At 49.9% G+C, this 16,165-nt stretch overlaps 1 protein-coding gene across 1 annotated transcript in view; it reads right to left on the bottom strand.

Annotated features, from left to right (window-relative positions):
- The window catches only part of RAP1GAP2 (RAP1 GTPase activating protein 2), a 215,970-nt gene extending 213,451 nt beyond the window's left edge, over positions 1-2,519 (bottom strand). The window contains exon 1 of the mRNA XM_063109817.1: positions 2,470-2,519. Coding sequence (XP_062965887.1) covers positions 2,470-2,519 — 50 coding nt within the window. The remainder of the gene's footprint in view (positions 1-2,469) is intronic.
- Between the last annotated feature and the right edge of the window lie 13,646 nt (positions 2,520-16,165).

Genomic DNA, 16,165 nt, shown 5'->3' with positions numbered 1-16,165 from the left:
AACACCAAGGCCACAGGTTCGGATCCCATATAGGGATGGCCGGTTAGCTCACTGGGTGGGCATGGTGCTAACAACACCAAGCCAAGGGTTAAGATCCCCTTACCGGTCATCTTTAAAAAAAAAAAAAAAAAAAAGAAATACTAAAATATTCAAAATACCCAAAAGATTATCAGTAGAGGTTAGGTAAAGAAATTATGGTTCAAACTTACAATGAAATACTTTGCTGCCAGTTAAAAGAACGTTGCCAGAGCACTCTGCAAGGCTTTTCAGCCACTCACACAAACTTAGTCTCTATCCTCCATCAACTCCCTATCCAGGACTCTAAGTCCCCACCATCAGAAACTGGGTAGAGCCTAGCACAGGCTCTCAGACATAATAAATGCTGAAAAATCATACATACTTAATAACTTGAGCTGATGATGCCAACCAAATTCTAATTTAGCTTTTAGTATTTTGAGGAAGGTTTAGAGAAGAAGGGTCCAAAGGCAGTTCTGAAAGGATAGGTGGACATCGGTTTTTTTTATCCCCCAATCACCATCCACTAACCTCTCCCCCATTCAAAGTTCTATGGTTTCAGTGGAGCTGACCTTAGCGCCCAGTTCCATGGGTGGACACATGATCCAGCCTGGCCAGTCTAAGCATTCCATCCTCCTGACCACAGTGATCTGCTCAAGGATGGGCATTTGACCCAGGCCAGTCCAAGGAGATGACATCCTGAGGGTATCTTACCCTCAAGAGAGCTCCCTGCCAGGCAGCCCTACCACTCAAGTCACATCTTCTGGGTCTTCTCAGAAAGATGGGCTTTTACCTGGAAGGTGAGGGGTGATCCAATAAATTCATCATCAGGTCCAGCCTAAGAAACACCCAGCCAGACAGTGCCAGGGGCAGGGGGGTGGGGGTACGGGGTGGAGGGTGGGTTGTGAGTTAGAGCAGTTGAAATTCTTCCTGTTTCCCCCTCTGGGATGGATGTGAGGGAACTGATATGGAAGGTCCTGGGGTGGTGCCTCATCTCAAGGAAGAGGGCACTAAGTAACTGCCCACCCCTCACCAACTCTTCAAACAGATTAACTCTACTTTTATCTGATTTATATATTGGAGTTTCATTTGAAGAGTGGCTCCACTACTAAATAATAAACCCATTGACCTCTCCTGCCCTAAGATGCTGGGATTTTCTGACAATGTGATATTGGATGTGTGGGCAGCCCAGGTGGGACTGTCAGGAAATAAGCAAAACAGAGGAAGAGTTAAGCCCCTGAGCAAGACCTTTGTTCAGACCCTGACTCTGCCACGTGCTTGCCAGATGGCCTTAAAGAATCGTTTTCCCTCTCTGACCCTCAGTTTCCTCATCTGTAAAACGGCGGTGCTAATACCTTCTTCGGAGTATTACTGTGAATCGTGATCACTGCAGAGCCACAGAAGTGCTCAAGGAAGCCCAGGTTGCTATTATTATTATTATTTTTTTTTTTTAAGATGACCGGTAAGGGGATCTCAACCCTTGACTTGGTGTTGTCAGCACCACGCTCAGCCAGTGAGCGAACCGGCCATCCCTATATGGGATCCGAACCCGGGGCCTTGGTGTTATCAGCACCACACTCTCCCGAGTGAGCCACGGGCCGGCCCCAGGTTGCTATTATTGATGATAATATTATCGTTGTTATTTGTCTTCGGGCTACAGGACGTACCCGGTGAGATGTGTCCGGGAATGCTACTTCAGAGATGCCCCCCGAGCCTGGTGTGAGTGGAATGATTTGGGATGGGGAGCGGTCCCAGCCGGACATTCTCCTCTGAATCTTGGAGCCCTCGGAAGGCCGGGGTGAGCAGAGCAGGCTGCCGGTCGTTCTAAGTCCCGCCAAGCAGAGGTCGGCCTTCAAGACACCCGGACACCGGGAACATGGGCTCCAGGGGCCCAGCCCGGGTGACTCGGCTGCGATGCCTCTGAAACCCTCTCAGCCTGCAGCCCGGTAACCCGACACCCGCGGGCTCTGATTTCCCAGCCCGGGCGGAACTGCGGTGGATGAAGAGGTGACAGACCCCTACACAAGGACCCCTTCTCCTTCCCTAACCTCCCAGGCCCCCTTCTCTGAGCTGCCATGTCCAGGGGTCCTGTGAAGGTGAGCTGGGGCATCCGAACACAGGGGTTGGGGGCTGAGGGCTGTGCCTTTGGGGCCCCGGACTCTGTGCAGCAGAAGGAATGAAGGTAGGCGAGGGACCCCCGGTGCACAAACTAGAAAGCTGAGGCTGCGGGGGCAGGAGAGGGGGAAACCGCGCCGCTGTGCCGGAGGAAGGAGGGACCGGATCCCTGCAAAGCCTGACGTCTCGGACGGGGTTCCGAGTCCCGGCGCCGATCCTTCCCGGGCGCCGGGTGGCTATTGACGACCAGGCGTCCCAGTGCCTCGCTGTCACCCCGGCCCCGCACCCTTCGCTCGTGGGGAAACTTCGGGCCCGCGCGCCCTCCCGGTGCCCACTCACCAGCGCACCAGCTGCCAGCGCTTCTCCCCCGGGGCCCGGCGGCCCGCCATGCCTCGCCCGGCCGGCCGCTTCCCTGCCCGCTGCTGCCTCCCGGCTGCCGCAGGGCCGGTGCCGAGGGCGCGCTCGCCGTGGCGGGGTGCGGCGCCGGGCCAGGCGGGCGGGGCGGGCGCGATTCGACTCGGGCCGGAGCCCGGGCGGTGCGGACGGTGCGGCGCTCATGCCCCGTGCGGCCGCCGGCCCCGCCCCGGGAGCCGCCCCGGCTGGGTCACCGCGCTCCTCCGCAGCAGCGGCGGGCGGGACGGCGGCCTGACCCCTTCGCGTCCTTGTCCCCGGCCCGTCCTGCTAGCCGCGAGCACCGGGCGAGGAGTCAGGCTCTCCAGTGCTACTGAGAGGGAAATACGACCGCGCTGCGCGACGAGGTGATTCAGTCACTCCTTCTGTGCCTTACTCCCTTCTAACACCTGTTCTACCTACCCACAAAGTTATGCATAAAAACTACTGAACTACTCCAAACGCCTAAAATAAAAACTGCTGTGCCCTACAAATGATTAAAATATTTTAAAGTGACAGTAGTTAAAACAACATGCCAGTGGCCTCGCACGCTGCCCAACCCTGTGACAAGCTGCACCCGGGCCTTCAACCGACCTTCCACTCCAGGATCTGTTTATTCCTGGATGCAGCAGAAGCCAGCCTGGCCCACAGCGTCATGCGAGCATGCATCGCAAGCCTGCTTTGAAGGAGCTGAGTTTTAGAAATGTCCGTAAATACAGAGATTGTCTCTACGTTGCATGGTGGCCTCCTAATTCGCCTGCCTCCCACAGTAAAACAACCCACATCTTTTGCAGGAGGAAAACTTAGGTAGGGGGAGGAACAAACTTAGCACCCGGTGTGGAGATCCTGGGAGCGTACCTTCCTCATGGGTACTGTGAGCCCATGCCCAGGAGCACTGGAAAAGTTCCCAGGGGAAGCAAAATGCTACTGACATTTGTCATTCTACTCATAGGTGCCCTCCCCAGTCTCCAACAAAAACCAAGATTACATAAGTCCTAAGGATTCTCATCCAGGCTTTCTACTATGTTGCAACTAAAGAAGTGACAGGAAGTAACTGGAGATGAAGAATGTAACCAACACAGAGGCACCCAGCAAAGGAAAAGGAGGAAGGAAATACAAAGTAGATTGGCAGCATTTTACACTTAAGTGGAGTGTCTAGCATGGGGCTTACAATTCCCTCTGAGCATCCCTTCTTTAAGCTTCCCCAACAGAACTAATATGGAGACCAAGGAAACGAATAGAAGGTCTGGAAACATCGCCGGGGGAGGGGGGTATGTATTCAAATTAGTGAGAAAATGTTGATAGGACAATTAGTTAACCATTTATTGGGAGCAGAAAGCAAGATCTCTTTTTCACATCACAAAATATATTTCAGAAGCATTATAAATGTTAGTGTATAAATATATATAAAGGACTAGAAAAGTATATAGGTAAGTATTGTTATTATATTAAAGTAGGGATAAATTTTTTAAAGCATGACACCAATGGCAGAAGCCATGAAGCAACAATTATCCCTTAGACTCTGCTCACAGCTTTATAAATAGTCCCTTAACTCTTTTCAGATTATCCATTTTAAATGTGCTGTCTGTTCCTTTCCAGGATGCTGATACAGAACTGTTACCCAAACCAAACTCAGAAAGTCAGAATTCCTTGCTGTCTGGGCTGGACGGTTAGCTCAGTTGGTTAGAGCATGGTGTTGTAACACCAAGGTCAAGGGTTCAGATCCCCATACCAGTCAGCTGCCAAAAAAACAAAGACCACACCAACAAAACAAAAAAAACCTGGCTGTCATGAAGAGATGTAGGAAAGCTCTAGGCCTTCTCTGTCATCCAGATCCCATTCTCCTAACTGGCATTCAAGGCCTTGCACACCATGGCCCTTACCTTCCCCTAAAGCTCATGGCCACAGTGGATCCACCTCCCCTCTGGGAGGCTTGCAGATGCTAAGCTTACAAGCTTACCTCTGGCCCAGGCTAGGCTAAGGTTTGAATCCTGCCTCTGCTGCTTCCAAGCTCTTAAATATAACCTCCTTTTAACTTCATTTTCTCTACCTGATAATGGGAATATACCTTTCCAATAGGATTTCTTTGAAGTTTAAATAAGATTACATGGGTAAAGTGCTCAGCTCAAAATAATGGTTACTTCTGAGGCAAGATGTACTTTTTACACACTTTCATTTTCTTTCACTTTGTTACAAGTTTAATTTTGAAAATATAAAAAAGATTTTAAACAAGATTTAGCAAATCACCTAGCACATACAAAGTGCTTAATAAATGTTCATTATGGGCTGGCCCGTGGCTCACTCAGGAGAGTGTGGTGCTGATAACACCAAGGCTGCGGGTTCAGATCCCTATATAGGGATGGCCAGTTCGCTCACTGGGAGAGCGTGGTGCTGACAACACCAAGCCAAGGGTTAAGATTCCCTTACCAGTCCTCTTTTTAAAAATAAGAAAAATAAAAATAAATGTTCATTATTATCATCAACATCATTATCTCCAATGTCCCATTTCATAATATATCTCTGTGTCTCCGCACAAGCACAGGTACAGTGCTGTGCAGTAACTTTGCTCAATATTACTCTGTGTATTGACTGACTAATTGCTAACCCTCCTCCAGGGTGGCATCACTACGTCTCCTGGCCTCCAAGTCCAGGCCCTAGCTCTGCCCCACTCTGCTGGCTCAGGCACTTTCAGTCGTTTCTTGGGTGCTTTGCACATGTTGTTTATTGTTTCCCATATGGACATTTTACCAGCCAAATATGTTGCAAATTTCCCAAGGGCAGCTTTAGAGGTCTTTGATGCCCATCCAGGACCTTGATCAGGTGCAGGACTTGGCAACGAACACTTCTTGTGGCAAAGCTGGTGCCCCCCATGAACAGGCAGGACCACCCCTCAGACAGGCATCCAGGACTGTTTGTGTTAGCTGGTGAAAAGCCAGAGTTCCAGGGTTCATCTTGATACAGATCAAGGACAAAAATATTTGGGATTTGGTCATAACAATCCTATCCTTATGCACTTTACAAAGTACCTTCGCTTGCATCTTATGACACCATCACAAGGATCCTGTTGGCAGAGTAGATATCACTCTTCCCATTTTACTGAGAAGAACCTGGAGCTCAGAAAGGCTAGGACTTGCCCAGCATTACCCAGCTAATAAGTGACAAAGCCAGGATCAGAGCCCAGATTCTCAGGCTCCTTCACACCACACAGTTTTCGGATATACAACACATATCTTTCATTCTTCTTACAGATATCTCATGAAATTGAGGGGATATGGGTGGTTAATCAGAACCCATACCCTTACTAGAGACACTGACATGCGAGGAGTTGCACGGCCCGGGAAGACTGCCCTCTTGGGAGAATGGCAAGGGACTAGGAAGCAGGACCAGTCTGGCCTTTCTGCTCCTCTCTCAGAGATTTCCTCAGACAGAATAAAGAGGGGCCAAACAGCATATCTAGAAGCTAGAATTCTTACAGGGTGGGATTGGAGGGTCCTTTGAACAAAATAAGAACCCCACTGCATGTCAAGCCACCTAAGAGTCATTCCTTCAACTCTTTGAGGCTTATAATCTTCCAGGAGCAGCTAAAGCTTTTATTCATTGATACCCAAGTCCAGTTACACCTTGGAAATTGACTGCAGAGGATGGGGAAGAAAGGGACCCATAGAGTGACAGGGTGTCCTTCAGGCCAGCAAGTTGCCAGGACTCTCCCCCATGCCCTCTCAGCAGATGTCGGGTCTCTCAGTTCTGGAGACAAAGGTAGATGGAAATTTGGCCCAGGAGGAAAGACCAGGGAGTATTTGGCTGGCAATGGAGTGAGAAAAGCCAGGTCAGCCTTTTAGTCTAATTCCACTCAGCGCTTTCCTCTGGTATGTTAAGGCAGGGATGGGAACGACTTATTCAGTGGGAGCTTTGAGCCACCTGCCTTGCACACTATGCTACCTGCGGTCAGGAGCACGAATACCTAATGAGCACCCAACACTGTTCTAAGCACTTTACATGTATTAATTTATTTAATTCTCGGAACAACCTAAAGATCTTATGAGCTACATAGACCATCATTATTCCCGTTTTACAGATGAGGAGACCAAGGCCCAGGGAGGAAGAAGATATTGGCAGAGCCAGAATTGTAGGCTACGCAGAGAGACTTCAGAACCTCCCACGTGCAGTGAAAAGGGATCGACACCAATGCCTTGTGCTTGTTCTGGACTTTAGAGTTTATAAAGGCTCTCCCTTTGGCTCTCGGGACCCTCACATAGAGGAAAACGAGGTATCTTATCAACCGGGGTCCAGAGAGGTGGTGTGACTCAGCCAAGGTCACACAGGTAGTGAGAGGTCCGGGGCGGCTTTGCTGCAGCCTAGACACGGGGCCGGTTTCGAGACCCCGGGCCGGCTCGCCGCCCCCGCCACCCAGCGCTTCCCTGGGCGGGTGCGGGCACCGCCTCCCTCCTCCGGCGGCCGAGGGGCGGAGCGGATCGCGGCCTGCCGGCCTGGGCGCTGTCCGCGGTGCTGATCCTCCTCCGCGCCCCTGCTCGCCAGGTCTCCAGCAGGTTGACCCGGTTCCCCTTCCAGTTCCCAGCCACAGCCAGCAACGCGAGTTCGGCTGCCCGCCGGGGTCCTTAGGCCCAGCTGCAGGGGCTCTCGGGGCTCCCGGGGCTCCCCCTCCCCCGACTGCGCTCACCAGCCTCCCCTCCCCCCGCCCCGCCCACGGCCCCTCCCCGCCAGTCCCAGGTCCCTCCCCTCCCCCCTGATCGTTCCCGCCCCCCGCCCCCCTCCGGCTCGTTCGCCAGTTCCGGTCACGTTGCTGGGTGTTTACGCCTCGATCCCGCCCCAGACCCCCCCCTCCTCCGCACCCCGGAGCCCCCCGGAGCCCCGACCCTACCGCCCCGCAGCCTCGCAGCCGCTGATGGCGCCGCAGCCGGGGCCGGCGCTGCGGAATCCCCGGCGCAGCTAGCGCGGGGTGAAAGAGCGCCTCCCCCGACGCAGCCCGGCCCGGACCCAGGGCCCCGCCGGCCGGTCGCTCCCTCGGGTCCCGAAGGTGAGGAGGCCGGTCGGTGGGCGTGGGGAGGGAGTGCGCGGCCGGGTGGCCCCGGGTGGGGAGCCGCGCGGCCGAGCTGCAGCTCCCCCGGGAGGGCTGGCGCGGGGCTGGGCACCGCAGCGCGCGGGAGGCGGACAGGACTCGCAGCGGGCTGCCGGCAGAAGTTGTCCTCCACTGCCCAGACCCGGGCCCTGCCTGGCGCTGGCGGGGAGTCCACAGCGGCCCGAGGTCCAGCCCCCGCCCGTCCGCCACCTCTCACCACACACACCTTTCCTTCTGCCTTTCCTTTCCTCGTCCTCTCTGGTTCCTCTCTTCCCCCTCCTCCTTAGTCTCCACATCCCCCCACCCTTGCCTTCTCTGAGAGTCATATTCGAGGCATAATCAGGGCAGAACATCAAGACTGAAGCGAGTGGAGGACTTTAAACCTCACTTCCGTGTGTCTGGATCCTCAGCTTTGCTGAGGTTGGGGTCCTGGGATTTTCGGGGGGGGGGTGCACCGGAGTTGAGGAGTATTGGGGGCGCAGGGGCCCTGGAGGGGAGAGGACCACAAGGTCCCTGAAGAATGTGGCTGCACCACTGGCCAAGTGGCCCCATCTTGCAGACAGAGTCCCAGACATTTGCCAAAGGCTGAATCCCTGTTCCAGACTCAAGTCCCCAGAAAAGCCAAGGACTGGGGGAGTAGGGGCAGGGTGATTATTTTTTAGTATGCATACTTACTTGCTGTCGTGATTCCTACTAAGACTCAACTCATTCTCCTTGTTTCGCCGACATTCACTGAGTCCCTGTTCCTTGCAAGGGATTCCCAGAGACAAAGCCCTGCCTTCAGGGAGCCTATGACTTGGAGCAGAAGCCAGGCATACATATACAGAGAGAAGAAAGTGATATGTGGCAGAATGTTGTGTTAGCTACCACCTGGATTCCAGCAAATTCCCTGGGGTATACAGAGGTGGGAGAGAGTCTTTGCAGCTTGGTGGGGGATCGGGGAAGGCTCCATGGGAAAGGTAGCATGGGAGCAGGGCCCCGAAGGATGGGCCAAGTTTCAGGAGGCAGAGATAAGGTGGGGTAAAGTAAGTGAAGGGATGTCCATGGCTATGGTGAAGAGTTTGTAATGAGAGCAGCAAAAGGTAGGATCAGAAAGAAGAGGATATCAGCCTGCAAGTGTGGACTGCATTCAGATTGTGAAGGGCCTTAAATGCCAGGGTGAGCACCCAGTGGGTGCTCCTAGTTGCCAGGCAATGTAGTTGTGTATATTGAGCAAACTACTTTACCTCTCTGAACCTCTGTTTCCTCATCTATGGAGTGGATATACTAACAGTGTTGCGTTGTCAAGATAAATGAGTTACTATATGTAAAATGCCAAGAACAATGCCAGTCACTTATGATTCTTCTTATAAGTATTATGACCCATGCATTGATGCCATGTCCGAGAAAGACTTCTTGGGTTCCTGCTCTCCTGCTGCCCTAGGTCTCTGAGTCAGGTAGTAAAGAGGAATAATGACTAAGAAAAATAAAGAACATATTGATTCATGTATTTATTCATTTATTACTATGCCTGTCCTATCTAGTATACCCGCCCTGGATAAAAGAATGATAAAAATTAGTTTAACATTATCTTGAAACAAGAAGGCATACATACTTAAAGAATTTTAACATAACGTGGGTATTGAGTATTCAAAACAGTACAAAGATATTTGCTGACTCAGTAAATATTTTCAGTCCCAAAGAAAAGAAACACTAAGAATGAACTTGAAACTGGGACAAGAGAATTGATCAGGGAGTGAGGGGTGGCAGACGGTACAAACTCCATGCCAGCAGAAAGCGAGAAGCCCCTGGTTTCTCTCCCAGACACCTTGTCTGCCTGGGCAGCAGAGGCCAGGGGGACATTGATCAGACTAAACCCAGGGGTGGGGGTAGTAGGATTTAGACACCAAGGAAAAATTGGACTATTAAAATGATTTTCAAGGGCCGGCCCGTGGCTCATTCGGGAGAGTGCGGTGCTGATAACACCAAGGCCACGGGTTCGGATCCTATATAGGGATGGCCGGTTGGCTCACTAGCTGAGTGTGGTTGGTTGAGCCCACCAAGCCAAGGGTTGAGATCCCCTTACCGGTCATCTGTTAAAAAAAAATAATAAATAAATAAATAAATAAATAAATGATTTTCAAATTTTGGTTAGCAGAAGCCTTTTCACCAGTGAATTTGTATGCACACATTCATCATATAAAAGAGGGAGTAAGAAAGCAAAGCCTCTAGCCCTGCCCTCTGGATGCCTTCAATCCTTTTGAGACCCCTCTGCAGAATTCTGGAGCTTTGTGGAGCAAAATTTAAAAACCACTGACTGAGAGTCTTTGCAGCTTGGTGGAGGATCAGGGAAGCCTCCATGGGAAAGGTAGCACAGGATTCTGAAGGCATCCAAGCCCTGACTGCCATGATTCTGTACTTTCTATCATTCTTTCAACCCAGCGAGCTGTAAGAACTGAAAAGGGGAGAAAACTATGATTTGCCATTTGCCAGGTCAGTTGTAGGCACATAGCTGGGAAGGAAAGTGGGTACCAAAATCTCCAAAGAGGTAAGCAGGAGGCCAGGTTGTTTTCAGGGATCAGGAGCCTAGGCACAGAGAGTCAGAACTGTGCCAGGGTCAGAAGGATCCTGAGCCTGACACTTTGCCTGTGGTTGGGGACCTGAGCACAGAGGCTTCTCCCACCAACTTCCCCAAGAGGAAAAATATTTGTAACTTTCAGACATATGAGAGACAAGTCAAAAGTACTTGGAATTAACTCTGTAAATTGGGAACCCTGTGTGACAAGTTCTTTTTTATTCTTGATGACAATTTTTTTGAGTTTTTTCATCAAGCTAGAAAATAAACAAAAAAAGATCTAGAAGCACCAGAAGGAGGAGGGAAGCAGAAACAATGCAGGCCCTGAGATGGTCAGGACAGTGGACAGAGGCAAGTGACACTCTTCACCCAACACGTTGATTCGGGAGGCTGGGCATCTAGGGCTGAGCATGACGGCTCTAACCCTTCAGCTGCTGCTGCTGGCCTGGACCAAGTCCTCAGGCACAAGCTTCTGAAGCCCAGAGGTTCCAGGACTGCATTTCTGATGTGAAGACCTGACATTTTCCTGGCGTGGGCTTTCTGAAGTGCTTGGACTCCCCAGCCACACAGACAGATTTGTGTTGTCCCTAGTTCCCCCTTCCCCACTCTGTCACCCACCCTCCCCCAAACAAGCTAAACAGTATCGTCTAAGAAAAAATATTTGCCAAGACCGTTTGTGACCCAAATTTCTGCCCTGAGAAGAGCAGCCTGCCTAGTTGGAAGCAAATACTCAGGTCCTTCTGGGAAAGCACAGAAACAGCTGGTTGGCTCAGCCTCTCACTGTGGCCAGGGTCCAGTCTCCAGGGCTGTATGGGAAGGGCTTTCACTCTTCAAAAACATTTGCATTTCAGTGGCTGAGAACAGACATTTTCTCTCTTCATTCTAAGCACAGACTCACACACCTTCATCCTCCAGGTGTGCACACAGCAGATATACAGATATGAGAATCGAGAACCCCCCCATGCACACACACAAGCACATGTGAGCCCCTTGAGACACACAGGCTCAGCCACATTTAAAGACACACAAGTACACATCTCCTGACATAGATGTACAATTGTACAAACATACAGCTCACCTCTTTCTCCTGAGTTATGCACCAGTATACTCCACTGCCTGCTTGACATCTATTTCTCCTTGTTTGAGGTCTCTTGGGCCTGTCAAATCTAACATGTGTCCGTCTCCATCTTACCTTCTCTGTAAATGTGTCCCTTCTTCAGTCTACCCCATCCCCACACATGCACTCACTCGCTCATTCTACAAATATTGGCTGAATACCTTCTATTTGTCAGAAGCTGTGTTAGGTACCAGGGAACAGAAGGAAACAAAACAAAGCCCTTCATTTTATGTTGCTGACAATCTGGCAGGGGAAACAGACAATAAACAAAAATTTAATATATGCATGTGGTAATAAGTTCATGGAAGAAAAATAATGCAGAATAAGGGACTGGAGGGCTGAGCCCGTGGCGCACTCGGTAGCGTGCTGCACTAGCAGCGTGGCGACGCTCCCGCCGCGGGTTCGGATCCTATATAGGAATGACCGGTGCACTCCCTGGCTGAGCACCGGTCACGAAAAAAAAAAAAAAAAAAAAAAAGGAATAAGGGACTGGAGAGTGACAGAAGATTCTACTTTAAATTGTGTGATCAGAGAAAGGCCCTGAGGAGGTGGTGTTTGAGTAGAGTCCTCAGTGAAGGAAGGGAATGGGCCATGAGGATATCTTGGCAAAGGGCATTCCTGGCAGAGGGGGCAGCACATACAAAGTTCCTGAGGCAAGAGGGTGCTTGGCACGTTCAGGAAACAGCAAAGAGGCCAGAGTGGATAGGGTGGAGCCAGCAGGGGAGAGAACAGTAGGTGAGGGCAAAGAGAGCCAGGGGCAGATTGCATAGGGTCTGATAAGTACTCTGGGTTTGGTTCTAAGTGTGATGGAAGCCACTGGAGGGTTTTGAGTGAGGGACAGAAAGATGATCACACTTATATTTGCTAAAGGAACCGGCTCCTGCATGGAAAACATGGGGGCAAGAGTGGAAGCGAGAAGCCAGTTAGTTGCCCACTGTTCACCATCTTGATAAACTGCACTGCTATTTGCCTATTCGCTCAGTTGCTTGGGCCAAAAACTTGGGAGGCATCTTTGATTCCTCTCTTTCTTTATATCCCACAGCCAATCCATCTGCAAATCCTCTTATGATTCTTCTTCTTATTATAAGTATTATGACCTGTGCATCGATGCCATGTCTGAGAAAGGTTTCTTGGGTTCCTGCTCTCCTCCTGCCCTAGGTCTCTGAGTCAGGTAGTAAAGAGGAATAATGACTAAGAAAAATAAAGAACATATTGATTCATGTATTTATTCATTTATTACCACACCTGTCCTATCTACAGTTGAGAACACTTCAAACCCATTGGAGGTCTGTTTCCTCATTTATGGCTACAGGGATGTTGGTAACTTGGACTAGGGAGATACCACTGGAGATAGTGAGATGTGATTGGATTTGGGATTTTCTTGAAGGTACAGCAAACAGGATTTGCAGATGGATTGGCTGTGGAATATAAAGAGAGGACTCAAAGATGACTCCCACATTTTTGGCTCAAGCAACCAAGTGGATAGGCAAGCAGTAGTGCAGTTATCAAGACGGTGAACAGTGGGGCAAGAGCACGTTGGTAGGAGGGATCGCAAGTCCATTATTGGGACTTGTATGTTTGAGGGGCCTCGTGGACATCAAATGGAAGTGGTAGCATTCAGGGAAGAGTTACTTTGGGGGTCAGCAGCATATAAATGGCATTTCCAACCATGGGATTGGACAAGGTCACCTAGGGAGTAATTATAGATAAAGAAGAGGTCCAGTGTGAGAGATGAGGAAATGGGAAAGGATCCAGCAAATGTGCCTTCATTCTTGAGTTGCTGAAGATTGAAAACGAGGCGACACTGCCCATCATCATGACTTAATTCAGCCCATCTCCAAGTCCTGCCAGTCTTAACTCCAGAATAGACCTGGAAGTTCTTTCCATCTTCACCTCTGTCATCTGGTCCAGGCCACCATCATCTCTTACCTTGACGACTGCTAAGTTCTCCCAGCTGCTCTGTCAGCTCTAATCTTCTCTCCCCACAGCAGCCAGAGTCATCTCTTTAAAAAATGCAAATCAGACCATGTCCCTCCAGTGCTTAAAATCTTTTAATAACTTCCAAATTTACTTAGTATTAATCCAAAATTCTTAACATATTTAGAAGACCCTGTTTGATTCTTGCCTTGCTCACCTCACTTCCTGCAACCCTCCTGTACATCCTACACTTGCTCACCTCACTTCCTGCGACCTAATACCTTCTACTTCAGCCCTCATTAGCAGTGGCAATGCCTCAGTTCCTCAAACACTATGTGAAGCACTTAGCACACAGCTGGACACATAGTAGGCATTTGGTAAATGTAAACCATTATTATTAGCACTTAGTCCTTTCCTACCTCTGGGCCTTCACAGATGCTGTTCCCTGTTTGGGTTGCTCTTCCCTTTACTCTTCTGGCTAACTCCTACCTCTCCTTCAAGTCCATATTAGTTTTTTATTGCTGTACAACAAATTATCACAAACTTAATCGTTTAAAACAACATAAATTTATTATCTCCCACTTTCTAAGCGTCAGGAGTCTGGCACATTTTAACTGGGTTCTCAGGATTCCTTTGAATGGTTTGCCTGATTAGGTCTGGCCCTCCCAGAATAATCTCTCTTTTGGTGACTAATTCAAAGTCAATTGATTGGAGACCTTAATTACATCTGGGAAATTCATCATATTCATAGTCCCACCCACACTGAAGAGCAAGGGATAATACAGAAGGCCATGTACACCAGAGGTTGGGAGTCTTGGAGACCACCTCGGAATTCTGCCTGCCACATGGTCTCAACCTAAAAATCACTTCCTCAAAGAGAACTTCCCTGACCCCAAATCTAAAATAGGTCCCACTATATTCTTTCACATGACCCTGTAGGTTTCTTTCATGGCACTTAATACAGATTGCAATTATATATTTATTTGTCTTATTATGTTTGTGTGATATGTTATTTATTTGTTTGATTCTCTCCTGTCTGCCCTGTGAGCCCCATGAGAGCAGGGACTTTGTTGTGTTTCTCATCGTCCCCTGTGCCCAGCATAGCAGTTGGCAATAGTAGATCACTGAATGAATGAATTAATTAAAAAATTAGCAAACCAAAACACAAATTAACCTACTCCTCACACATTAAAATGACAAAGAAGGGAAAAAGGGTAACCGATTGAGCCAGGTCCTGGGCTAAGCACTCTACATTTCTTATCTCATTTAATCCTCACAACTATTCTAGGATTGTTACTGTTTGTAACCCCATTTTACAGAGGAGGGGAAAGGCTCAGAGAGGTTAGTTTTCATGCACAAAGTCACACAGCAGGTCACTGAAAAAGCCAAGATTTAAACTCAGGACTGTTTCCAGTAAAAATATTGGGAACCTTCTTTGGACTCGAAAGGCGTGTCTGGGGAATTGGGTTTGCCGCCGCTTACCAAGCGTGTGAACTGGCACAGGTCGCTTGAGCTCTGGGTCTCAGTTTGTTTGTGAAGTGGGGGTGGTAATACCTACCGAAGAGTGGTCGGCAGAAGTAAGATAATGTGTATAAAGTTCCTCAAACATAGCAGATGGTCAGTAAATGCATCCAGTGATCCCCATAGGCCAAAGGGCCACCCCCTGCTGGAACGAAAGTCCTACTTGGTTGGATTAGGGGGGTCAAGTGAGTACCAGGGAAGGAGCCCAGAGAGAGGAGCTTATGAATATGAGGTTCTCGGTGGACCTACTTGATGTGACCCTACAAATGAAAATCTGGATTTTCAGAGACTTGCCTGGAAGCCAGTCTGGAGGGGACCATTTGCTGAACAGAACTGTCCATCTTACTGCCCTCTCTCTCCCACTGCCCAGGGAATTCCCAGGGCATGTGGAGACAGGTCCTTCAAAAGTTTGGGGAGTCCCTGGAAGAGGAGTGAGCTCTGGGTGCTGGGCTGCAGAGGTCTGGGCCTCCTGTTTTGCCCTCTGCCTGTGCTTTTCCAGGCTGCTGATCATCACAGAAGAGATTCACTGGGAAGGGGAGAGGTGCCAGAAGAGGAAGAGCTGGAAAGCCATCATTAGAACTTTCAGGGTGCACACCTCCCTGTCCCATCACCATGACTTAAGTTCCCACCATGGGATTCACTGCAGGGGTCTCCTATCACCCTCTCCCCTTTTAAAAAGGGACTGTCAGCTGGCCAATTAGCTCAGTTGGTTAGAGTGCAGCCTTATACACCAAGGTCATGTGTTCGGATCCCCTTACTGGCCAGCTGCCAAAACAATAAAAATAAAAAGGGACTCTAACACCTGCCTTCAGCCCATGGGGTCAGTGTTAGTAAAACATTCATCAGATCTTCCTCCTCTGTGACTTGGGGTAGCCCAGCGCTCTGGGTTGAAGTTAAGTCAGAGAAATGAAGTTGAACTGGGGGACGGTTGTGCTCAGAATGGTCCTGCTACCCTGCCAGTTGGTGGTCACCCCTGAGCTGAGATATTTGTGCGATGTCAGAGCTGGAAGAGACTTGAGGGTTCATCCACTCCATGAGAAAACTGAGGGCCCAGAGGGGGAGAGGGCTCGCCCCCAGTCACACAGCTAGTAGGAGGCAGGCTAGAGCCCAAGCCTTCTGTCCCACTTTACTGACTCTGCTGCTCCAGTTGTTTTCTTCTCCGAGAAGTAGAAGAGGCTAAGTTTCACGGGAGCAAGAGACTGAAGCCATTTCCCTTTGGGCCTCTGGGTCTTCATCCATTAAGTGGGAATAATTCTAGTTTCCTGCCATCACACCCACTTGTCCATGAAGCTTGAGTGAGTAAACAGAGGGGAAAGGACAGCAGTGGCAGAATCGTCTACCTCTACCTGGTGGCAACAGGACCCCAGAATGGGGTAGACGACCAGAGATCTGAGGGTGGGACAGGGCAGGTGGGGTCAGAAGATGTGGGTTTACTGTGTCATGCTTCCCAGGTGGGGCC

Source organism: Cynocephalus volans, chromosome 10, assembly GCF_027409185.1.
Source record: "Cynocephalus volans isolate mCynVol1 chromosome 10, mCynVol1.pri, whole genome shotgun sequence".
In the NCBI taxonomy this organism is placed as follows: Eukaryota; Metazoa; Chordata; class Mammalia; order Dermoptera; family Cynocephalidae; genus Cynocephalus; species Cynocephalus volans.
Note: the sequence above shows the minus strand (reverse complement) of the source record. Positions and strands in the feature narration are given on the sequence as shown.